At 39.9% G+C, this 25,579-nt stretch overlaps 1 protein-coding gene across 21 annotated transcripts in view; it reads right to left on the reverse strand.

The window, feature by feature from the left end:
• The window catches only part of DTNA (dystrobrevin alpha), a 234,136-nt gene that overhangs the window by 34,795 nt on the left and 173,762 nt on the right, over positions 1–25,579 (reverse strand). For 7 of the 21 annotated variants that reach the window (XM_054057196.1, XM_054057194.1, XM_054057195.1 and 4 more), the window contains 7 exons: positions 22,088–22,193; positions 19,856–20,022; positions 17,354–17,478; positions 12,147–12,227; positions 10,171–10,260; positions 5,783–5,860; positions 5,075–5,167 (listed from right to left, as the gene is read on the reverse strand). In XM_054057196.1, coding sequence (XP_053913171.1) covers positions 5,075–5,167; positions 5,783–5,860; positions 10,171–10,260; positions 12,147–12,227; positions 17,354–17,478; positions 19,856–20,022; positions 22,088–22,193 — 740 coding nt within the window. The remainder of the gene's footprint in view (positions 1–5,074; positions 5,168–5,782; positions 5,861–10,170; positions 10,261–12,146; positions 12,228–17,353; positions 17,479–19,855; positions 20,023–22,087; positions 22,194–25,579) is intronic. The other 14 variants (XM_054057207.1, XM_054057205.1, XM_054057206.1 and 11 more) reach the window with 4 other exon arrangements.

Raw genomic sequence — 25,579 nt, forward strand, 5'->3', positions numbered from 1 at the left:
TCAAAAGAATGATTCAGGCATCCTTTTGAAAGAACTTGAACATTTTGCATACAAATATCCCACTGCTGATCCTTCATTTCTAAAACAGTTAAATGATGCTTTAACATTTTTTCTCCATTAGTGACCATTTCTTTAAAGACTTTATAATCATTAGCAATAATTGTTCTGGAAGAATTATTATCATTCAGATGAAGAAGAAATATCAACTATTATAATATGCACAACAAGCCTACATTTCCAAGCCTGAGTTGATCTGTGTAATACTCTACAGTCTAAGGGACATCCATAAAACAGGATCTCAAAACTGCAGGCAAAAGTTGAAAAATATTATAGACTCTGAATAAAGGAGTAACACTGCAGGATCTTTGCTATTTCTCAGGCTTTAGATGTGCCAAATCAGCTCGTTCCACAGCAGGCACCCTGCAACAGGTGATATGGATATCTCCTGATGATCTTAAATTTATGTCACCACTGGTTAGAAAAGTCTTGGAAATGTCAGTCTCTCGTGAAAGTTTTGCAATAGAGGTATCACTGTGCTCTACAATGACACGCTCTCATTCTACAAACCTTCACTTAATAAACAATTCACTATAGAAAATACTGACAAATAAAAGGGTAGGCTTCTAAGGCTCAGGGCTGTAAGAACCATGTCCTAACAGTAACTCACCAAATGTAATTCTGAGGATTATTTATCTGTGACGCTTTCGAAATTGTCCTGATTTAAGGCACTTTAAACTGAGACATAGTTGTCCAGTGTACCTGGATTTTAGTAAAGACTTTCACACTGTTTCTCAAAACATTCTATTTGAGAGACTGGGTGCCAGTGGCCTGGACAGGCATACTCTTCGCTGGGTAACAAAACTGGCTGGATGGTGAGACCCGAAGAGGCATGGTAAATGGTCTTAAATCCAGTTGGATGCTGGTCACAAGTGGTGTCCCCCAGGGCTCAGTGTTGGGGTCAGTTCTGTTCAATATCTTTATCAATGACCTGGATGAGGGGATTGGGTGTAACCTCAGTAAGTTTCCAGATGACACAAAGCTTGGCAGAACATCTTCTCAACAGTAAGGAGGCTCTGCAGAGGGATCTGGACAGGCTGGATCAATGGGCTGCGACCAGTGGTATGAGGTTCAACAAGGCCAAATGCTGAGTCCTGCACTTGGGACACAACAACCCAATGCAGCACTACAGGACTGAGCAAGAGTGGCTGGAAAGTTGCCTGGCAGAGCAGGACCTGGGGGTGCTGGTTGACAGCTAGCTGAATATGAGCCAGCAGTGTGCCCAGGTGGCCAAGAAGGCCAATGGCATCCTGGCTTATATCAGAAACAGCATGGCCAAGAGGAACAGGGAAGTCATCCTTCTCCTCTATCAGCACTGGTGAGGCTGCACCTTGAATACTGTGTTCAGTTTTGGGCCTCTCATTACAAGAAGGACACTGAGGCACTGGAACGTGTCCAGAGAAGGGCAACAAAGCTGGTGAATGGTCCGGAGAACAAGCCTTATGAGAGGCTGCTGAGGAACCTGGAATTGTTTAGCCTAGAGAAAAGGAGGCTGAGGGGAGACCTCATCACTGTCTACAATTACCTCAGAGGAGACTGCAGCGAGGTGGGTGTTGGTTTCTTCTCCCGAGTTATAAGTCATAAGACAAGAGGAAATGGCCACAAGTTGTGCCAAGGAAGCTCAGATTAGATATTAGGAAAAAAAATTCTTCACTGAGAGGGGTATCAAGCATTGAAACAGGCTGCTCAGGGATGTGGTTGAGTCACTATCCCTGTAGGTATTTAAAAGATGGGTACCCAAGGTGAAGTTGTTCCTCCTTCAACCAGCCTTTCTAGCTAGTTAGTTGCTATGCACATTCCCCCAGAAACATTTTTAAAAATACCATAGAATAGCATGACACTTTTACGGTATGGAAATACAACTCACCACAGTACTACAGTGTAAGGTAAAAAAAAAAACAGAAAAGGAATTTCCATGGAAGAAAAATAGCCTCCTGCTTATATTACATTTTATCTTATTTTCTTTTGCACCTGAAAAGAAAAAGACTGAAATATGTGGAATTAATATTCAAAACTGGGTAATGCCAATAACTTACAAGTACAAGAAGGAAAACTCTTTGCAGTTAAAAGTTATTTTTTAGAATCAGACCTTAACGATGAACTAGATTAAATATTAAGTTTTGTATTTACATGCTAAAACACAATTTAGAATTAAGCTATCCAAAACATCTGGCTAAAAATACTTTTTCCACTCATGCAATTACTATAAATAATGTATTAAGTCTTACTCTTGTTTATTTATTTTCTTTGGAGTACTGGATTCTAAAACTCCTTTAAGTAGCTTATTAGCATATGAGAGATGGAAAGAAAAACTTGTACTTCTAGTTGCAATACCAAATAACTGCAGATAAAAAATAAAGATAAGGAGTGAAAATTAATTTAAAAAGCCCAAGTATAAATACTAACTACACTTAAATGAGAAAAAAAATTATACTGGGCTATATTGGACTGATCACTAGCTATTAAAAATCAGCCTGACTCAGTATCTAAAATAACGTCCTTGTTTTGTTTTGAAATGCTACTATATAGCTCTCAAGATAATTTTATGCATTATGCCCACAAAGTATTTCTGTAGGTTTTTCTTTCAGGTAAACGTCCTGCTACAGTAATTCCTCTTTTCTTCTATGGCTGCCAGTCGCACCTGAAAATGTGTGATGGCACATATGGGTATGTGTACATGGTATTTTGCAGGCAGACAGAACTGCTAAGCAGGCTAGCTGCAGCCTCCCCTAAATCAGAAGCTACTCGGTTATTATGGTTAACAACATGCTTTACTCAAGTTACCAAAACTTGTTGAGCTAAGGGTGAAATAACTTGAACTCAGCACCACCCTAACCCATCTGTGTGGGTTTTAAGCAACTTGCATCCAGCCTCTTTGGGGCACGGGCAGGAGTCCACCTTTGCCTGAAGATGTTTCCCCAGGTTATTCAAGATGCAGCAGCTGAGCCTCCTTTAGAGGTCTCACCTACCTCTCCTAGAAACCGGCTTCATGCAGGAGCTTTAGAATGTCAACATTCTGTTCTTGTCTTTACTAAAATACAACCATTCACTTTCTCTACTATCAGTTTCATCGCAGCAGAGCAGAAAATGGCAGTGCAGCATGGTTTGATGCATGACTAAGACTTCTGTTCCTCTTGGTTACATCTCTCAAAAGCTAATAAATAACTGAGATTGTTTCGCATTGAGGATGCTGTGATTGCATTGATCTAATGCCAGTAATCAGATGTTATGTAATACACTTCGCATTAGTTATTTAAGCAATTAAGGCCATTATCAGTCACTCTCCACTCACCTCGCAAAAACATTAAATTTGAAAGCTGTTATGGCACATAATTTCTGTGTGCGTGTTTGGATACAAATGTACTATGACTTGGTGAGATTAGCTCAAAAGCCTGAAGGAACAGGTTTGAACAGGCTGGATCAAATTTAGAGGACGAAGATGGTAAAGATGAGGATAAGCACTCACAACCTGATCTAGCTGGTGGTCATCACTGAAGCTAAATCAATCACAGACATGGCATCCAAACCACCAAGCCTAGCTAACCAGCCTAGCACTAAAAAACACTCTAAAACATGTCCATTCTTTGCTTGCCTCTTGAACAACTTCATCAATTAAGTCACATGTGGTAGGCAGGGCCACATTTCCTTTTCCCTGTCAAATCTGATCAAGTGGTAGCATATTCCTGTCCTCAGTCATGGATGGGCAATGACTGGTACACACACACACACACACACGCTCCCAAAAGCCTGTTTTCACAGCCACAGTGTAAATACTACTTAGTAAGCAGGCTTTCTGGAAGCACTTCTCCAAGAATGAATTTTTCCTTCAAAATTTCTTGATTTGAAGATGTTTTTCATGTTGCTCACTAAAAACCAGTTTGCCGTTTTTTTCCCCCACTGACACATTCCAGTGGGATGCAGAGTAGAGAAGCAGATCCAGACCAATGAAGGCAGGTGCTTTTCTCCACTGGGCACTTCTATGGGGCAAATTACTCTCATTGTCAACTGGAGATACACACAGAAGCAAATTTGGAATGTGGAGAACCATCGCATTCATCCTCCCAAATGAAGTTGTTTGTTGCCTTCTGCATATAAGAGTAAATGGAGTTTCTCCTAACCTAGGAGATACTCTGCAACAGCAGTACAGGAAACAGAAAGGTTCCTTATGAACAAAACAAATCTCATGAGCACAGTTTCTTTCTGTTCAGTGCTGCGTTTTCTAGGGCCACATACCCCACTGCTCATCATCTTGCTGGTACACGGCCGTAAAGTCTAGAGTTTGTTGCACTTGGTGATGTGAGCCAGTGTTTCCCCTCCCAGGGTGGCCTGCTGCGATGCCACCATCTGCAAGTGCTGCGATAGCAAGTGGGTTCTGTGCACAAAGCTCTGTATTCACTTTGGCAGAAACAATGAATACGCTCAAGACACCCATTTATAAACTGGTTATACTTGAGTCTGAATGAAAGGTAAGGACAAATCTATAGTCAAGATTCAAACAATGCAGAAATCAGGCAAATTTAAAAACAATGCCTGATGTATACAAAAAGTGAAAGGAAGTCCTTCCTTCATTGGGTGAATAGGCAAATTCCTATTATTACTGCCATCATTATTTACACAGTATAACCATTCCTTAGTTTCAAGGTAAGGTGAGGCTGCAAACTATACACCACCTCAAAAATTATTACCTTGAAAACGTGGACTTCCAGTCATTGTATAATGATTTCTGTACCGTCACCAAGTCCTCCACTGACTAAAGGATGGTATTCCATATCGTACATCCAATCTTAACTAAGCAGTTATTTGCAGTACCTAGCTACTTAACATCACTAGAGAGAATAACAGCAATTACCACAACCCACCAACTTTGGGAGGACATACTCCATATTCATACGCATTCCTTTTAGGTTAGGACTCATACATAGCTGCTTCAGCTTGTAGACAGGAGGAAACAATGAGAGCATTTGGCCGACCAACGTCCCTTTCCTGGGTTCCCCAAAGGTGCCAAACCTGCACTAACCGTGCGGGGTTGCTCTGCAGCATGTTGACATACAACCCGATAAGCACATGTTCATCGGCCAACCTGTCTGCAACATCGAGGCTGTACTGTAACCTGAAACAGGGTCGGGGAAAAAGAGGGTGCAGTCCGGACAGACAGACGGAAATAAACAGAGAAAGCAGGAGCAAGTGAGATTGGGAAATGGGAATTTAGGAACCAATACTTAAGTGTTCTTAGAAAAAAAACACCGAATACAGAGATTATTTTGTTATTATTGTAATTTATATGTTAAGTATTTAATGGCTTAGGATAGTAGAATCCCACTTGATTACAGAGTCAGCCTCAGAAATCAGTGACATGCTAGATTGGGCCGGGGACTGGAGCTGTACAGTACCATTTACTGCAAGATAGAGCAGATTGTGAGGTCAGCACTATTTCCTTTAATATACTAGGTACTGTATATATACATTAAATATACATGCACTACATGATTAACATACTGAAATCACAAGTTGAATTTACTCGGAAGTGTCCGATTAAGACCTCATGCATCAAGGTGTACATAAATACATTTAAACATGGCCCATTTGGCTCACTGGGTTAACTGGTTATCGCAATTTTCTCAGGAAAGATGTTTATAGAATATATTAAAAGCAGGACGAATAGAGGAAAAGATTTGGGTTTAGCTGTGTTAGTGCAAGCTACGAGCATTCTCTCTCTTTAACTTACCCTTTGCCTTTCAAAAAAGCTGGAGCAGCCCTAGCCAGCAGTTTGCTCTGCTCTACTTCAGTATTCTTGGAAGAAGAGCTAGTTAATAAGACAGCAAAACTAAGAAGAGGGTAAACAGTGGTGTCTGAAATTCACTACAGAACAGAGTTTGGAGAAACTTATTCAAGCACCCTGAACTGAATGAAGATAACAACAGATGCTTTAAAGACATTTTAGAAAACTTCAGGAAATGCATGGTCAGGAGTTTTCCCTCCACTTCTCCAAAAGCAAACTATAAAGCCTTCTCTACAGAAAAGACAATCAAAATGTGCTTTTTTTCACAAACAGAGAGCTGAAGGCTTGTGTAGAAGGCTTTCGGGTGAAGTCTGAGACAAACATCATCTTAAATGAAGCTTTCAAGCTGCGAAAGCTTCACCGTAACAGCTAAATTGCTTTTCTCATATTTGCCATAAGATAGCTTCAATAATCTATGGAAATGTGCTTATTTAGATCCAGTGATACCACTTTAATTTTCGTAAGTCTTGTTTTTCTGTCGATTTAAAAAAAAAAGAAATAGTATATCAAACCCACTTTCCCTCCCCCTAATTACAGTACTTAATGGATTGCAGTAACTGCACCTTTCCCAAAGCTAAAATATACATGTTAATATGGTAACACTGGTTAAAAACTGAGAGATTGAAACGTTAGGTTTTTTTTTTTCTTTTGTGCTGCAGCATTTCTGGTTTAAAAAGCAACAAAGCAAAGCAAAAATATATTTTACTCTCTTATTTTTAAAAAATATTCACCTTTAATTATTGTTTTGGCTACCGATACTGTAAATGTCTTTGATCTAAAGACAGATGTGTGAGCCTGTGTGCACCTCTGCATCTAGAGGTGTGTGTGTATAGGCAGATGCTGTTGCACAAATATAATGTGATAAATGTGAGAAGATGCGGATCTGATGGACTGAAGATCAAGCCCTTCAATATTAGGACAAAGAAGGAATTCAGAAAGATGAGGTGTATGCTATTCCCCTCCTTTAGGGAGGTCAAGGATGGCAGTGGGGTTCTGAAAAGGACAGTACCAAAGGGTGTGCTAAATATCCAAGCCCTATCGATTTATAATAAATCTGCAAGATAGCTGAATGCAATGCTGTAACACACAGGAATTAAAAATGCTTGCCTCACCTTTCTATGCCCATCAGCATGCCACCTCCACACAGATAAACATGCTCCATGCCATCCAGAAGGACATATATTCCACCCATGTTTTCTTCCAGTTACAGAAGGAAAAGAAATTCAAGGGGTATAGAGTGTGCCATTTCAGCCAAACATGCAGCTTTGGGTTCTTAAAATAAAGTTAAATGTGTTGCCACAATGGGAGCCCAAAGATCCCAGGGCAGATTTTGCGCTTTGCTTTCTAAGAGTGCAGTGTGATGCCCCCTCTATCACCCATAAGCTCTTCTCTCCTATGCTCTAAAAGCACCATAGTAAGGGTGGTGGGACAGGCAATCAAACATTACTTATTGAGAAACTGATTTGATGTCTACCAATGTTGGTTTCCTCCTTAGTTGATTAAGCAAACTTGTATCTTCCCATCTCTTCTCATGAGTTACATTTTCTAAGTTTTTTTTCATGTTTGGGTGTCTCCTCTGGACTCTGTCTTGCTGGTTAGCAGATTCCAGTGCTAATGCTGTTGCCCTACACTGGGTGTAAACCAGCAGGTAGATGTCTCCTCCTCCAAGGAATGATTTTTAATGGCTTTACACATGACGTCCCAGTGTCAGATGCAATCTAACAATCACATTGCTGACTTCAAGCAGTTTATGGTTCATGCAAGCCCCTCTGTTAAAACATTTCTGATCATCCAATTATGCTCCATCCTTTATTTGATTATTTGAGTCCATGCTATAGCACTTTTCATTTATAATTACCGAGCTTCCGCTAACTGATTTCAGATCATTTGGACATTAATTATTACTATTGCATCTGAGCTAATTTTTTAATTTAGAAACTGCTCTCCAAGCTCTCCTTCCCATAACTACTTCAACCTTTGTACCACGTACAAATTGCATACTCTCGCTTTATTGCTCCCACTAGGCCATTATGAGAAACAGTGTATTGTGTCTCACTTGTGACAGCCTTCAAGAATCACAGCTGATGTGTCCTCTTGCTAGAATGACAGCAAACTTCTGAAAATGTAATTACTGATTTTCAATGTTGCTCTTATACTGATTTCCCCTAGTCCATATTTCGTTTGGGTACTTATATGCCATCTGGGCCTATGTCAAAAGTCCTTTTAAGGTCAACCTGTATCGTATCTGCTGCTTCTTTTTTACCCACTGGACCAGTTATCCTGTCAATGAAATAAAGTAGTTTGATTTGATGCAATTTGTTCTTGACAAATCCATACTGGTTATTTCTCATTGGTTTATGATCCTCCAGGTGCTTACTAATTCCTTCATAATTTCAGTATCTTTGCATACCAAGGTTAGGCTGTCTCTTGGATAATTTGCCCCTGTTTCTGCCTTCAACCTTCCTCTTTTGTAAGAGCTGACATTTGTCCTTCTTGTTCTTCCATATCTTCCTGCATTCTCCACATACACCCCAAAATACAGCTAATGCTTCAGATACTCTTTGGGCCACGGTGAGTTTCTCTGGGTCCTACCAACTGGAACATAGGTTTTAAAGACATATTCCTGTTAAAATGAAACATTTTGTAAGATACCAAAGAACGCTTTCCCATCAAAATTAAGAGACAAACCCTCCAACTTTGAGCAAGTGTTTACACAGACATAAACCTAACAATAGTGGTGTAAATATTATACACTCTTCAGTGTCTACCTGGCTACTAAACAATCCTATGTATAAACCTTTCCTTTAGCAGGTAGAATATTAGTGATGAAATAATTCTTGTCTTGTTTTGAAAACAACAAACTCCTAATGAAAGTTCGTCATTGTATTTACTAGCTATCAAAGATCTTTTCTCTAATAAGATTCTTCTTCCCTGTTCATTTTCCTTTTCCAACCATGAATCCAGAAAAGAAGTTGATATGTGCAGAACATATGATACCATATCCATTTTCAGCAGCAGAAATGACTTGGTGTGCTGAATTCAGCATTGCCTGCTACAGGGAGAAACTGTTTGCCAAAGGTTATGTTCTTCTGTGAACGCAGCTAGCTAAAATAAATAGCATGAGAATGCTAAAATGACAGTCCGTGCCAATTCTCTTTCATATAAACATTCTAAAAACTTCCTTTAAGGCTATCTGAAAACTCTGGACTAGATTACAACACAAATTATAGTACCATAAGTTATCTGCAGTGAAAACACAGCCAGAAGAGCTTTTAGCTTTGATTACATTCAGCTAGAAATTTTACCCTGAGTTTGTACAATTTTTATTATAATATGAATCATGGAGCACTTAATACAAAATCAGCACAATTACAAACAGAGCTGTCAAAGTCTGTTTCTCTAATGTATGAGAGGATGAGTTTCCACTAATGAGGCCTGATTTTCTCAGGCCAACAATAATAGTAAAACCTAAAAGAATGAATGAAGATACTGTTATTAGTCTAATACAGATTGAAGAACTTGGCATTTAGCAGAAAAGTCCCTCAGCCTTAGTACTTTCGAACTGAATTATAGTTAATGCTCATGAACTAATCAAAAAAGAAAGGTCATTCTCCACAGTAAAAGAAAAGGCAAAACTGTTTGTATCCAACTGCATATTTCTTTCATGAAAAATTAAATAGGCTCTTCCTTTAGGTGACTAAGATGAGAGGGAATGCTGGAAAAAGGGTGCAGCCAGCAGAGGCATCAGTCCAAATCTGACACTCACTATGTAAATGGGCAGCCTTCATTAGCTTCAGGAGGATTTAGATCTGCCTTTTCTGTGGTTATTTTGAAAAGCAAAGCAAAGAGGTCAAGGGAAGGTTATTGGCAAGCAGCACGAACGGCAGAATCGTAACCACCAGCAGCGAGAGCCGTGGAAGAGGAAGAAGAGTCTGGCTGTGAGATCTGGAGTGGTTTCCAGGCTCTTGTGTGAGCCTCTTTCATTCTTCAGTCAAGAAAGCCTCAGGCAAGTCATACATAGACAATGAAACCATAAATGTGTAGTTTTTTTGTTTTTTCAAAAGCAATGTTTCCAGCTTCCACTAGATACATTAATATTATTCCTACACGAAAGGGTAAAACGAGAGATTTGTGCTGTGCAGAAGCAAGAGAAGTTGGCAAAGCCCACAGCCAACAGGAAATCTATTCAAAAGACTAATCAAAGCCACAGAAACCCCACAGCCCACCAGAGCCTTCCTTAAAGAATATTTTTAGTAATTTAGCAGTATCACTAATGATTTAGTGCACGAGCTACAGAACTATGGCAATTAGTGGGTTAGTGCTCTCATACTGACCGTGAATTGTTGTGAAGCTGATTTACATACAGCTTTATAAGAGAATGCTCATCAGCCACAGGACTGGCTGCATTTATACCCCCAAGTAACCTGAATGATTCAAACAACGAAACCTTGTTAATACTCCCAAAGGTATACACAGACAGCAGCCTGTTCAGAGTGGGTTGGTTACAATAAGCGCAATTTGCAACCATTTAAAAAGGATACTGACTTGACAGTTTGTATTTTTGGTTTTGAATAATATATGCAAATTAAGATTATAAGAGACAAAAGGAAAAATAATGAGAATAAGCTGTCAATCACTTGAAATCTTGCTAGGTCAATGAAACCAAAGTTACAAAACTTTTAATACACGAGCAATATAATTGCTTTACGTATCAGGTACCGTTAACTCTAAAAAAGCCAGAACTGACTGCTGCATCATGGAAACTTTTTGTTGTATAAGGATGTCATTCTATCAACTTATAAGGAATTCTTGGTACCTACAGTTGAGGGGGGCAGTTATTGTATCCTGCCTTCAGGGGATTCTCCATTAAGGACTTCTCCCTCTAGAAGAAAATGAATTCTAATGGCTCAGGAATCATGCATGTTTAATCCTGACAGTTAATGACAGCCAGCAGAATTACTAAAGAACACAAAAGTAAAATAATCAGAAATTTCTCCTATGTAAAGAAAACCAAGCAGTACAGCAGACAGTGCTGTGACTGTTACTGCCTAAATGACAAAGCATACATCCATTGAGTGAGCACAGGGACTTCTTGGGGATAAACAGAAGCAACAGCTACATTCTTAAAGAGCCTTGTTCTTAATGACCTGTCCTGTGGAGGCCACAAATAGATTATCCTGTCTTGCTTTGGCACATATACTCCAACAACATAAATGAATTTGCAGTCTCACTTTCTGTGTAGGTAGGGGATCTGATCTTGGGGGCTGCTCTGGGACTGGCTTTTAAAAAGCATCTCAGTTCCACTCAGTACGTGCACTAAGATAACTATGAGCTTACAGTGTATAGCTCCTAGTAACAAAGTTCATAAATAAAAGTAGTGGTAAATCATCTTTACTTGGGCACTGAAGTTTGGTACACTGCAGGTTTGATTTCGGTGTTAAGAAATGTAGGCATGCATAACCAGAGATTGCATTTGGTTATTGGGAATGCTGAAGCATTGACACGTACAGCAGCAACCAAGCAATGAAATGCACCCAAGGAAGACACGTCCTTCATCTTCCCATACAGAGAAGAAAGCTACTTTTCTGCCACTTTTCTCATCTATGTTCATTGGTAGACTTACATAGATTGGGTGAAAGAGCTAGTAAATGTTACACACATATTTTTGCTGTATAAGCCAAAATACTGAGCCAAAACGTACACACTCAGCTATAAGCACGTTGTCTTTGGGATTAATGTTTCTGACCACTCATCTCTAGTTTGTTTCCTAAAGGGTCATCATATGCCAAGACTACTCCTCCTCTCTTGTAGCCTTTAATGAAATCTGAATAGTTCAACAGGAGTAAAGATGTCTTGCTATATCATGCAAGTATGAACACATTTTCTCTTTGTTCATATCACATCTTGCAGTATGATGCAGGCCTTCCCAGTAGGCAACAGCATGTCCCAGTTTCTCTTCCCACAGTACTGCTACAAAATGGTTTCTCACAAACAGCCCATTTTCAGGCTCTGTGGGAGGGTGCATTAGTTGCACATGAGAACATTTCGTGGGATTTAACGGTTCAAATGAGAACTGATGTTCTGTGCTCTATTGTGAGGAGTTTGGGGTATGCTAACACCAGTTCTCCATCTAGATATCTTGGTATCAGTTCAAATTTATCACAACATTTTCTGCTCATCTGTTGATTTTATTTTGGTTTTGGTTATGAGGTTTTTTTTGTTTTGTTTTGTTGCCTTAAGGGGGAATTGAAAATTGAAACCTCCATCACCTTCATATAGAGGTTTAACTTAAATCAGAGTAAGAACTCACCTTCTGTTTGCAAAAGGACTTCCTGAGGGAACAGAGTGGGAGAAGAGTGTGTCGTTCATGCTGGTCACAGGTCGGGGAGGCCTAGAATAAGGCAAAATAACCAGTTGTATTAATTCTGCACAGAAAAAACCTCACCAGCAACAGTATTTACAGGGAATTAATTTATTCCTGATTAAAGTAACATTACTACTGACATACTGTGTTTTAACTAGCAATGTTTCCAAATTAAAGATGCTGCGCTTTTAAGCTGAAATTGATAAAATCAGTTACTTAGGCCTGAAAGGAAATAATGCTTTTGTGTGCTTTGAGGTGAGTTTTAAGCAACTTGCTTGCTTTCCCCCCCCCTGTTTTGGCAAAATAACCACTGTGTCATTTTTCCTTTCTGCTAGTCCAGGGTGCGGTCACTGCTTCCAAGCAGCCAGGCTGAGCACTATTAGCAGGTTTGCTGTGACAGCACAAAGGTCTGTAGGATAACTGCCATTAAATTACACATCTTTTCATGAAGTTATCCTTGGTGCTAAGCTCCATACTACCATATCCACATAGTGACCACAGCGTACCCATAGCACTCAGTATCCCAAAAAATACATGTGGTACTAAACTGGTTTAACTGCAAAGCTTTTCAGCTGGAATACCAAACCCCCAAATCAAAATTTAAAATAAGTATCTAGTTTGAGAGGACCCATTAATAATGATAGGTTTATTATTACATTCTTTATTTCCTGCTCTCACTAAAAATGAAATGAGAAGGAATGTTTCCTCTTTTTTCTTTTATTGTTTACTCTTAAAAAATATTTTGTGCGTAATTTTTCCTTCTGTACCCATTAAGGAGAAATTTCCACTACTTAATGGACTACTTGTGCATCACTGGGCAAAAGATACAAACATTCTAGAAAAACTAAAAAATATGCTATTAAAATCACTGGGTCTTCAATCAGATATAAGCAGATCCTGAAGCCATATATATAATTCTCAAGTTCGTTAATATCCCCTTTAAGTTCTGTGAAAGATCTGTGTTGCTTCTGAATTCTGCAAATCTGCAAATCAAAATATAGTAGCCATCCGCAAAATTTTCGCTGGAAACTAATTATGCAAGACAACTGGTCATCCAAACCATTTTTAAGAAATTAAGAAAGTCAGTTCTGCACGTAAGTGAACTATTACTATATGTTTTCTTTCTTACTTTGAAACTGTTAGAAAACAAATATAGATGTGGTCTTTGACAAGCCCAACTGGATTTCTCAGCATGAAAATACCACATCGACTTTAAGAAGTTCAAAAAGGCGAATAGGAAGATGTAGAATTTGACATGTTATTTACTTACATGCAAATATAGTTTCAGCTTAAACTATGCCTGCAGATGCACAGAAAAATCACCAGTTCTGCTGAGTCATTAATAAGAAGCAGCACCTTGGTGCTCTACATACTTATGGAGACGTGTTTTAGTATTATTTTTCAGGGACTCCTTCATCAGAGCTAGGAAAAGCCTGGATAAGGCCATGACCAGACCAATCCACTGGAAAGGTCATTGTGGTAGGAGTCTTGAAACACAGAGTAAACTTCGAGAGAATACTTAGAAACTACTCTTGTTTAATGGCTAAGCAACTGGTATTTTGTTGCCTGGGAACAGTAAACTGGTAATTGATGCAGGAGAAAACAGTTCACACCAACTACATGAGACTACTGCATTTTTCCTTTTTTTCCAATGCAATCACTGGCCAGCCATCATATTAAAAAACTAATTGGTCACAGGCTAGGGTTTCTGAAAGATGATTCCAGCCATGGGCTGTGGAGTCCTGAACAGCAGAAGAGAAGGGAGGAGAGGCTGGTTCTCAATGCCATCCCAGAGAATGAAGCAGGACGAATGCTCCCTTGGCAAAGGCTGCTTTGCCTTGCACGTAATCCACCTCTGCTGACTTATAAGTGGACATGCTGCACCCATAGACTTCAGCAGATCACCACATACACACTTCAGGTTTTTGTCTTCTCTAAGCTTTAGCTCACAATGAGGGTGGAAGGGAAAGCTTCTCCCCTTTCACTATCTCTGTATTCAAAGACAATTATTTGTTTGGTTCTGGACTCTGATAAAAAGTTAAGTACTGGTAATAAAGAGATTATTGCATTTTTTCCAAGCTTTTTCCCTCCAATAAGAGTACTAAGGAAGAAAAATACTCACCAAGTATCTCTTTTGCAGCCAAAATGAAATGGAAAAGAGATAATTAATTAAATTGCCAGTTTAACATACCTATGGTCTAAGTAGTGCATTGGACTTACTCCATTTTTATGACCTTGATTCTGCAAAAACCATGAGATCCTCTACACATAAAATGTCACTGATGGTGTTTACATATGCAGTTACTCATGTACAACTCCAAGGCTTTGCTAAGGTTTTGTGATTAGCATTAGTTTGTCCATTCTTATATGAAGAAAATTACTATTAAACTAATTTGAGCTTTCCCAAGGCAAATTTCTTAAAGGCTGATGTCTACTATTCCATTCCTCAGGTTCAGCTATCATATCAAATGTATGTTCAAACATATGAATACAGTTGTATGATGTGATAGGACAAGAACAGCAGACTTTATGGTAAAGGAAAGGAAAACTGAGCTATTGACTATAAACGTGTATCTTTTTGAGGTTATTTCTAAACCTGTAGAAGTGAGTGTAGAAGCCTTCTGATAGAAGTGAGATGATGATACTTAACTTTCCTCAAGGAGGCAGAAAACACTTAATACTACTGCCATGCGCTATGCAATAAATGCACATTATGTTAAAACACATGTTAATTAACACATATTAAAATTAACTAAGAGGAATTTTCCAAAGTGTTTCATGTGCTCTTCACACTGATGTCAAAAAATAATGCTGCCATGGGCTTAGATGGGAATGAAGTCAGACCAGTGCAGAATGCATTTGAAAACCCCTCCAAAATTCACTGGCTATGCCATTTGTAATCTCTGCATTGTCGCATTTCTTTTTTGTTGCCAATCCTATGTATGTGTTTCCCGCTTAACCAAAAATTTTGTGTGGCACCAGTAAAACAGAAAAAACATGCAGTCTTTCTGCCTAGTACCGTTCAAAGGCGGAAGAACGATGAAAAGGAAAGGCTGTAAAATAATGCGGAGAGTACATGTCCCCATTGAAGCTAGAAGCTAAGAAAAGGATATTGTCTTGTTGCCAAAGTTCTTCCATTAAAAGCACATATAAACCCCTTTCACCTGGCTTCCTTCCCAGAGCTGTTTCTTTCAACTTCCATTATGTTTAAAAATAAAAATCACATCAGCGAGAAGATATTCTCAATGAGGTACTGCAGCACATCTCTCCCCTCAGTTAATTTATGTGAAATATGCTGTAGAGCATGCTACCTCCACAACTTAGTTTTTTACTCATGTATCATCATAACCAATATATATTGCCAAGCTATATTGCCTTCAATCTATGAATAAAGAGAAACTCTACCATAAAACAAAATATATGGTGGTTCGTTCTCACATCCAATCACTTTAAATTATGTCTGTGTAGTTAGGAAGATGGGAAGATGTTAATTTCACAGCAAAGATTTGGAACAGAGCCTACTCAGTTATGGTACCTTCCCCTTGCCTTGCCTAAATGCACTTGATCCATTCACAATAACCCAGTTTTCACTACCTGTTATCTTCTGACATACCCCCAGGCCTCTGAGGGCCTCCAGCCAACAGGGAACAGAGGCTTCTCTTTCAGTTTCATGCTCTCTGTCTCTTCCCGTTCCTCTTAAGGATGGCCAAAATCTGCCCTGTGAAATTATCACTGACTTGCCAGCAGAGCTCGGCTTTTATACCACTCACAGCAGTGGGGCAGCTGAGCAGATCCAACTCTGGATGATTTCTCCTAAAGAACAACATCCTCCCATTACACCTATGTAAAGAGGTACACGGGTTTTAACTGACAGTCAAATGTAAAAGGGATTTGGCACTATATATCTGTCAGAGGCACCTCATGTCTGAAGAGCAGAGCACTCTATGCCTTGAAAAAGTTCTGCTGTAAGCACACGAATAGGACCATCGGCGTGATTTATCCATAAAATATCAGGCAGGTTAGATAAACTTTCAAGGTGTTAAACAGTCCTCATTAGCCAGTATTCACTTGCCCTTAAAGACGCTACGTACATAGATTCACTACTGACAAAAGTAAATACATATAATAATTACAGACCAGAATAGATCCAGCAGCCATTAACACGGATATGCAGCATGCGAAGAGAATTTTAATAGCTGCTGCCTGAAAGGCTTCAGTTAGGGCCCTTGGGAAGGTAGTTAAGAAAGATCTTTTCTTCAGACATACACCAGAATAGGAGAATTACTTTAGAGACAGTATCTTTGGAATATTTTTTCCAAGTTAATTTCTTTGCAACTTTCTTCCAATCACTGCCTCAATTTTTCCTAGAAAATTTAACTTCTTTTTTTAAGGACTCAGGAAGCAAAGGCAAAACAAAGTGATAAATGAGAAAATCTGAGCAACTGCTACTACGGACAGTGGACACAGTCTAGGGAAAAAAAACTCTAGGGTGATTATTTCCCTACTCTGCACAAATACACTTTATCCCTGCTTTGAGTTTCTTGATTCCTGTAGAGAAAAAGTAGTTACACAAACTACTATATCAAAAACAATTATGCCTTCCCAAAATATCAAAATGTAAAGATAATAGACCCTTTTAACTTTGCAGTTAAAGACACAAGTCTTATGCAGAACCATGTAGTTAGTCTTCAGGGCTGGGTGAAGCCACAGCCCCAATAAAGTCAGTGAACTCTGACACTGATTTCAACAAAACTGGTAGGACTTCACTTTTCTCTAGTGCTTTGTGTCAAGACACACCTGTGATACACTGAAGTTCAGAGTCTTTAGATGACAAAACTCATGTTCTCCGCATGAACACATACTAAAGTGCTGAAACTCTGTGATATTAGATATGTATTGAGGAGAATGGAGACGTACAAACACCGAGCCCCAGTGTTCGGTTATGTGTACCTATCCCACTGCCTTTTCAAGTGAAGTCATGCCAGAAGAAAAATTTTATATTAAATACGCCTTTCAGCAAATTTGCACTTGTGATGCATTGAGCTCGATACGCCACAGCTGCCTCCTGTTTCGTTCAGAGCTATAGTATCTACACTCAGTGTAAGCAACTCCTACAACAAAGCTTACTTTCTCTACAGCACACAGATACTTACACAATATGAGCCAGGTTTAGAGGTTTTTCAGGCTGGTCAGGGAACATTGGGTGCAAAGGTTCACGGCTGGAAGCACAGCTTAAAGACTTGCTAAGTGCATTAGTTAGCTTCTTAGCAGGTGATTTCTGGGAGGAACAAGGAAGGTAGAGATAATCTGGACAAGCAAGGTGCACACCATTTCTGCTATAGGAAGCACAAAACAACAGGAAGCTCTATGGATGGACTGACAACCCCCTTACCCTCCTCCCACTCCGACAGTCCAGTAAAGCAAAGACTGCTCAGCTTGGAGGAAAGATTACTCTCACCTTCAGGGCCTGTAGAGCAGGCTTGAGGGATTGTATCTATATGGACAGATATAGTTGCCACGGCTTTTTTTGCAATGCTGTACTAAGGTAATACTGAATGAAAGACAGCACAAAGCTTAAGTGTTGCCTGGACTGGAGCTGGCTCGTACCTCATCAGCTTGGGGTGCAAGCAGAATAAACTTGTGTATGCCTGTCCATATAGATACGCCGTAGGGAACACAGTTTCCTTCCTAAGCTGCGGCCCAGGAACAAGGCTGCTATTTTTTTCTCCTTGCTAGTATTTCCCTCCTCGGCTCCAGCATCCTGCACTATTTAGCTGCTGTTATAAAGCTCCCTGTGGCTGCTGCAGCCCCTGCCACAACAGGGAACAGGAAATTTCAGACACACATACGGCAAGAATTGCCTCTTCACGGCAACAGCATGCCAGAAGAGGCTGATGTACTGTCACTGTCCCAAAAAGATGGGGAGGCTCTGCACAAGAAGCCTTCTTTTCACCCTGAAATCCCATCAGTGAGTCTAAAAAAAATTAATATTTTCTGCTTTGTAGTTTTGTTTAGACACTCTTTGCCGCTGAACATTTTCTAAGGAAGGGCTTGGAGATCCAGGGTGTCTTTTAGGCTGTGTGACAGGTTCTCAGGGAGTTCAACCTAACTCGGTGATTCAGCTTCTCTGCCAGTAAAACAGAGGTATCTGCCCTTACACTTCTCCCAAAACACAAATCTACATGCTGAAATTTAAAAATCTTTCAGGAAATTTACAGGGGTGGTATTGTATTTGTGCACACACATCCCACATCGACTTATGACTGTAATCAAGATAATAACGAAATATTTCAATCACAGAAATTCAATCTAAATATGTAAAGTTCATGTTTATGAACTGAAATTTATAAAGTTCAGGCTTTTTCTCTTTCATTATAAATATGACTTCGCTCTGAATTGAGAACAGTTGAGTTCCACTGCACCCATGAATACTTTTAATCTGCATGTGGAGCTCAATAGGGATGCTTTATGGAGAATGCTAACCAGGTTTGAACAAATGCTAATGAACGCAACAGAAAGGCAATTTCAAACTTGAAGCAAAACATTTATTTCTGACAAGGAAACATTTGAAACCACTAGGCATGTAGTCATGATTTTGTCTTCTGCTGAGCAGAAATCTTAAGTTTTCCAATTACTTCCTACCTATAATTACAGCTCCCTGGCTACAGCAAAACATGATTTGATGGTACAAATTGCTATTAGGAATGGAGTCAGAGCCACGTAGTGGGCGTTCTCCTATTCAGAGATAAAACTCAAGCAATTTGTGACTATGCAACAAGCAGCAATTAGGACCCACAAAAACAATTACAGACCCAGATCTCCTGGGAGGCAGCACAGGGCTGTATGACTGGCATACAGAGTAAGCTCCGTCAAATTTAACCCTTGCTTGCTTCAATGCTATATGCATAGTTTTTTTGTTTTTTGGCTTTTTTTTAATAATATTATGCTTTGTAATATTGGAGGTTAGCTAGGAATTTCCTGTTGGTCTCTGGATTTGAATCCTGAAGGATGGAGATGCTCCGTGACCCAGGGCTTCTGTTAGGACTTCGCTCCAGTCCATGGAGAGCTTATCCCCAAGGTCTGATGCCCTTTTCAGAAGGTTAATGTAGTTTCTCTTTCAGTTTAGAAACAACGTTTTAATTATTTTGTTCAACAACTAAAAGACTGAAGTGTGTTTCTCTACAGTCAACACTACTGTGGATCTAAGCCTGTGATGATGCTCTACAGTGCCAGGACCATCCCAAATGCTATGCATATGCTGCAGCCACTCGACTGAAAATATTGATGAATGAGCACTAAATATTCATCACTTCATTCACATGTAGCCAAACAGAGCAAGCCATTGATGATTTTACCGTGAGTCCTGTGGGAACAGGAGAAGCTGCTGTGCCCCTGCTGCCAACCCATCCTGCACTGCCCTCCCTGCATACACCCTCACAGGTGCCCCAGATCCTCACCCAGAAAAGACCATTCCCACCTCCACGCTCTCCCGACGGCTCCCAAGGCTGGAGCCTCCCTGATGGGGTCGCCGATCCAAACCAGCAGCCCAGCTCCTGGCTTGCCCGTGCCGGATGACTGCCTGGAGCTGCAGCCGGGCGCTTCTCTGCCAGATGGAGGGCAAAGCAGTCTGCAGTGAGACGCGAGCCTTCCCTTACCCATGACGTGTACTCTTTCATTTGGTGCTGGTTGCTGTGGGAACCGCTGGCATGGCCCCTCCAGAAGCAGTCCTGACAGAGCTGGTAATTGTGACACTGCTGGCAGCGGTAGCGAAACCCCATCATGCTCTCGCTGTGGCAGTAGGAACACTCGACGGGGTGGAAGACTGCACAGGAGAAAGAAATGCTGAGACGCAAACCAAAGCCAAGAAACCCCCAGCAAAAGTTTACCAACAAAGCCTCAAACTGAAGAGTGAATCCCTTCGTTTCTAGCAATCTGCAGTGCTGGATGCTGCCTGAAGCTTTTACCTGCAAAAACTCGAGTAGCCACCCAGCAACCTGTGCTGAGCCACGGGCAATGCTTCCTAAACTGGGCCTCAAACTCTTCTGATACCTGCACCTCTGGCTCACAGCAGCAAAGAATGTGTTCAGTGTCTAAAAGAATACACGATAGAGGAAATTCATACATGGGAAAACTCACTGCATGCTTCATCTGTGCCACTGGAGGAAGCTGAATGTTTGGCTGGGCTGTGAGGAGCTAAAGACTGAGCCTTGGAGGAAAAGTCACGCTCAGAAGACTGATTACTGGAAGCATAAAAATGTACTTAGGCTTGTAATTGTCTCTAATTACTGCTGTCTCAATTGGTGTCATTTAGGTACCTATATACGGTGTTGAACACTTGACTTTGGATGCCCAGATTAGGAAAGCTGGCCATTGAAGGTACCCATGTGGTCCTGTTCCCTGTTCCACTCAGAAGCTGATAGTAATGAGACTTCAAGTGACTAAGCACACCAAGGCACCAAACATGACATTTGGAAGCCCCTTCCTTGCAATACTGCAACATGCCCTTGTTCCCAGGCACCTCCTGCTCTTTGATTGCAAGGTTCAGACTGATTTGGATCAGTGCTTAGTGTTCCAAGGTTTTAGTTCTTTGTCAGAATTTTGCACAGGAAGAGTTAGTGCTCTAAGCTGGGGAACAGTGTGAAGCTGGTGAGGGACAAGGATGGATGATGACAAGAGCTTGAAGGAGGTGGGGTAGATACGTGGCTCTGTAGCCAAGAAGGACTTGGGAACTTCACCTTACCCTCCTCGTGGCCTTTAAGTGGAAAAGGCATTTATTTAGCACAAGAATACATAAAACTTTGCCCTTCTCTTCTTTTCACCAAAATATGGCTGCACCCCTCTTCCTGCCAGCCACTCTCCAGTCCCATTTTCTTGTAGGAAATATGGTATAAATGCTTTTATTCCTCAACAGGACAAGTACCTAAATGATCTTTCTTGTCTTGCCTTTTTTTTTCGTATTCAGTATTGGCAGTGCTGGTTCTTGTGTACAGCAGAAGCAGGCTGCTTTGGAGCTGGGGAACTCTTCCAGAACTACATGAGGAACTGTACATAGTTTGTGGGCTACAATTTGAGGGTGTACACAGTGAGATGGGATGCAATGGTTCTCTATCTCTGCCCCTGCACTTTCAGCATAGCAGGACCTTCTACAGAAACAGCATATGAAGGCTTTGGCTAGAAGACTACATTCTGTGTAGTCTGTGAACTTTTCCACAGGTGCTCAAGAACTTGGAAGGCTGAGGAAGATGTTACTGTCCAGGAACATGGCAATATGTACTCTGCAATAATGACTCGTGATTATTGCTCCCTTCCTGCCTTAATATCTGTGATCTCTTCATTTTGGGGAAAGACAACCCTTGAGGAGAAAGAGGCATCTCACAGTTAAATCCACATCATCCACACAAGTAAAGGATAAGGACAAATCTGGAACTTCCTTGCTCTTTTTCAAAGTATATTGTCTGGCAGTGCAGCTTAGGAAGAGATCCCTCATCAAAACCTTTTGGCCTGCATTTTGCACTGCACTGGACATCTCCAGCCAAGAATATTGCATGAACGGAAACTGCCAAGCTGTTCCATCTCTGCTGCCAGGTGCTGATAGTTCACCAAATGTAATTGTGTGAATGGATCAAGTCCCATTGCTCTTTGCTTATCCAGAGCACAGGAGGAGAGGACATGACCAGGATAATTTCCTAAATATAGCAAAAATTAAGCCACATTCTTGGCTGAACAATCAACAGGATTCCTCAAATATTTTACCAGTGACTGTAAAAAAAGCACACTGAGTCAATGAAAGCAGTACAGTAGCTACTACAAAGCCATCTACAGCGTGAGAAAATCATCACACAACAGTTTACTCTTGCAACTCTCTTTTGACAGCAGTTCTTACTTACCATTTTCAACATTTGCCAGTCGATGCAGAAGTGGTAACCACACTAGACACTGTGGTGGAGGATCAGACATGAGAGTATCCAAGAAAGTGTTTAATGTGACTTTTTTCTGCTCAAACAAGCAAACAAACATGCACAAAGAGTAAATAATTAGACATATTAAAAAGATTTTATCTCATCCTTACAGAAACACTTGGGAACAAATTTCAGACACTATTTATTTGTAGCTCTGGTTTACCAAAAAGAACAAGTAGTACTAGCAAAGATTTTCTGGACTATTTTTAGTAGTTACTGTATGCTCCTAGCGGACCATTTCACAAGTCTGGGTTGAAGACACCTCTCTCCCATTTACCTCAAGACTCTCTTCTAAAGTAATTTCCTAAAGATGCTTTGTGAATAAGGCTGGCATTCACCTCTTCATGTCTTTGTGTTTTGAATACTCCATAACAAGTACAAGTGCATGCAGGGTTATCACTATTTATTACCAAATTTCACAAGAAAAGCCACTGTGGAGAATAACTGATGGTACTCCAACAAAGAAAACAAAAGAAAATAATGACAAGGGAGTATAATTTCAAGACAAATGTAGAGCAAGGACAGACCATCACAGGCAATTGTATTATTGTAATTTAATAAACTGCGCCTGTCTGAGGGATGGCAACTAGTTACAGGCGAGCTCTGACTGTGGGATTTTGTGTTTGCATATACTTTGAGACAGCAACTGTTTCTAAACTCTCCACATCTGCAAGCACCTGAAGGCCTAAGTTCCCTCATCTTTCAAAGAGATGTAAACTCTAAAATAACCCTGCTGATTTAAAAAATGTAATCTAAGGCCTTAAGTTTCTCAGGCATCTGGAAAAAGTCAGCACAAATCTGAGTTAATTTATTTTTTTTCAGACCTAGAGGTGATGCTTCAGCCTGAGATATCTCCACCATAAATACCTCCTCTTTCCTACATAGTATACTGTCTATGTAAGTGTACTAAAGTACCCAGTTACTTGGGTGGTCAAGAACAAAGAGTCCTTAGTAAATCAGCAACTGAGTCCTTCTTTGAAATAAAATTAAGATTGGAAAATATTGATTCCTGTTCAGAATGTGTGTAGATATAATTTATAGATATACATATTTAAGTAACATCACTATGTCCAAAGGGATTGCTAAATTTGCGTATCTGATTGCATGAGCTACTGCTTTAACTTGCTGAAGAACTGTGGTTACCCCATGAGGAAGCAAAACAGCAGCTATGCAGTGACACGTATCATCTCTGTGTGTTGTTGAGTGCTTTTAAGAACTGAGATTTCCAGATGAAGCGTCTGTGCTGCATTTATGTACAATTGCCACCAGATGTAAGGAAAATCACTATTTCTCTTATACATTGAGTATAAGAGTGGAAAAAATCTCTCTCTGTAACAGTCTCAGAGCTAAAACATTGCAAGATATTGCAAAATAGATAAAGGTTTTTGCCCCTAAAAGAAGAGAAAATACTGCAGGATAATTGCACACAGTCTTGACTCTTTACTGAGCAGAAATAGCCACAGTATGAGCTCAAAATCTCACTGAAATAGTATCTTTCCCAAAATACCTACAGTATGAAAGCCCAATCAAACAGCTACCAGCTTCTTGTTGTATGAAGGATCATCCCAGACTTGGAGAGGATAATCACATTCCAAATAAGCATCCTATGCTATAAGAATCAGCTTACAGAAAAGAACCTTTCTTTTGGAGATATGCTGTTTAGCATGGCTTTGCTGACCAATGCCACAGGCAAATGTCTGGGCTGACTGCATCAAAACTGAGAACAGGAGGAGAAAATGCAGAACGAAGTCTAGGAAAAGAAGGTGCCCCATAGTGCAGATTTGAGGAGCTTTAAGACTTCCCTCTGCTCTTGCAGCCAGCTAAGTTGGCAGCAAACACACAACCAGTTTAAAGAAGCAAATAGATGGGGGAGACAAGAAAAGGTATTCCACAATGCAGTAGGCTTTTGAACGTAGCCATAATTTAAAACCTGATTTGCACCAAATAAAGCAATATAACTTCACCGACAGCTTCATGATGGTCACTGATTTCAAGGATTAGAGAGAACACTGTCTCTTAAAAGGACCAGAGCAATTTCTATAAATTTTAAAAGGCATATTCTCCTCCAGCAGATTTTTTCAGCTGCTGGGAAAGTTGAAACTGAAAGCTGTTTTCTAAATATATGCTACATGCAGATGGAGTCTAGGTTTGTGGAATAACACTTAGCCAAGTGCTAAGAAAACGAAGTTAGGGTCTGTCTTTTTAGTTTGGGATAAAAAAAGAGGAATAAGAAGTGTTTTTTATAATACAGTATAACTTTATATTAAACCTGCCTGTGGGGGAAAGTGGTGGCTATAAAACTCCTTTTTAAGCCACAGATTTGTATTCTGAAACATTAAGTCATTTGCTCTGGTATTACTGTTCCATAAATTTGCTGATGAGAAAATGCTGTTGTTTCTGTTTTGAATAGCCATTCAATCTAGCAGTGGTTCACAGAGGGAGGAAAATACATGATTTGATCAAGTAAACAAGTACAATGGGGAATAATAAAACATTTCTGCAACAGGAAAAATTCTTTCAGATGCAAACTGAAGTGGATTTGACACCATGAGCAGAAGACCATTCCCAGAATTTTTTTTTTCCCTGAAACTGAAGAATCAGTGTATCAGGAGGCTGAAAGGCTTCTGTTGAGCAAAAGTGACCCATACTGAAAATAACAAGAAAGAGTGCCAAACTCATCCCAAGGCATCAACTTCTCATAACACTAAGTGTGATATGAGAGAGTGAAAGAACACCTATGGTGTGACTAAGACTGTGGCTATCATTTATTATCATGCCATAGGGATATGTTGTTTTGAGTCTCATTACAAAACTCTGGTTCATCCCTAGTGAAAACGTAATGAAAATTAGATAAAGTGAATTTAAGAGAAATATTAGATTTACAAAAGCACTCGATTGCCTACAGGTGCAAACCAACAGCTGCATAAATCTCTGGTGCACCTACATCAGTAGCTCCAACTTAAATGTAGTAGTACTCTGGCTTAAATGAAGATTGTGAACTAAACCATCTATTATTTGGAGACTATTGGGTACTTCATTTCTTAAGTCTATTTGGAGACTTCATTTCTTAAGGTAACTTAGTACATCTGGCCCACTCATTTGGATACAATGTCAGTCAATGCAAGTGTCATTTCTGTTTAGATAGAAAGTGAGGCCTGAATAACATTTTTTCAAGGAAAAAAAGTGCTTTTTGGTCTTCAATAATGCCATGTCCAACATAAAACGCTTGAACGCTCTGTTGCCATGCAAGAGCACTGTTACTATTTTAACACAAAGCTACCAAAAAGTCCCTTCACTATGGTAAATTCCTCAGTATAAAGGAAAGTGCTGTCTTAAACCTCCCCCTGTGAAACAAGACTAGATTCACATATGCAAATTTTATGATTTAAAATTATTTGGGAGATGATTCAATAAATGAAT

The sequence above is a fragment of the Cuculus canorus genome, chromosome 2, assembly GCF_017976375.1.
Source record: "Cuculus canorus isolate bCucCan1 chromosome 2, bCucCan1.pri, whole genome shotgun sequence".
NCBI classification, from domain to species: Eukaryota; Metazoa; Chordata; class Aves; order Cuculiformes; family Cuculidae; genus Cuculus; species Cuculus canorus.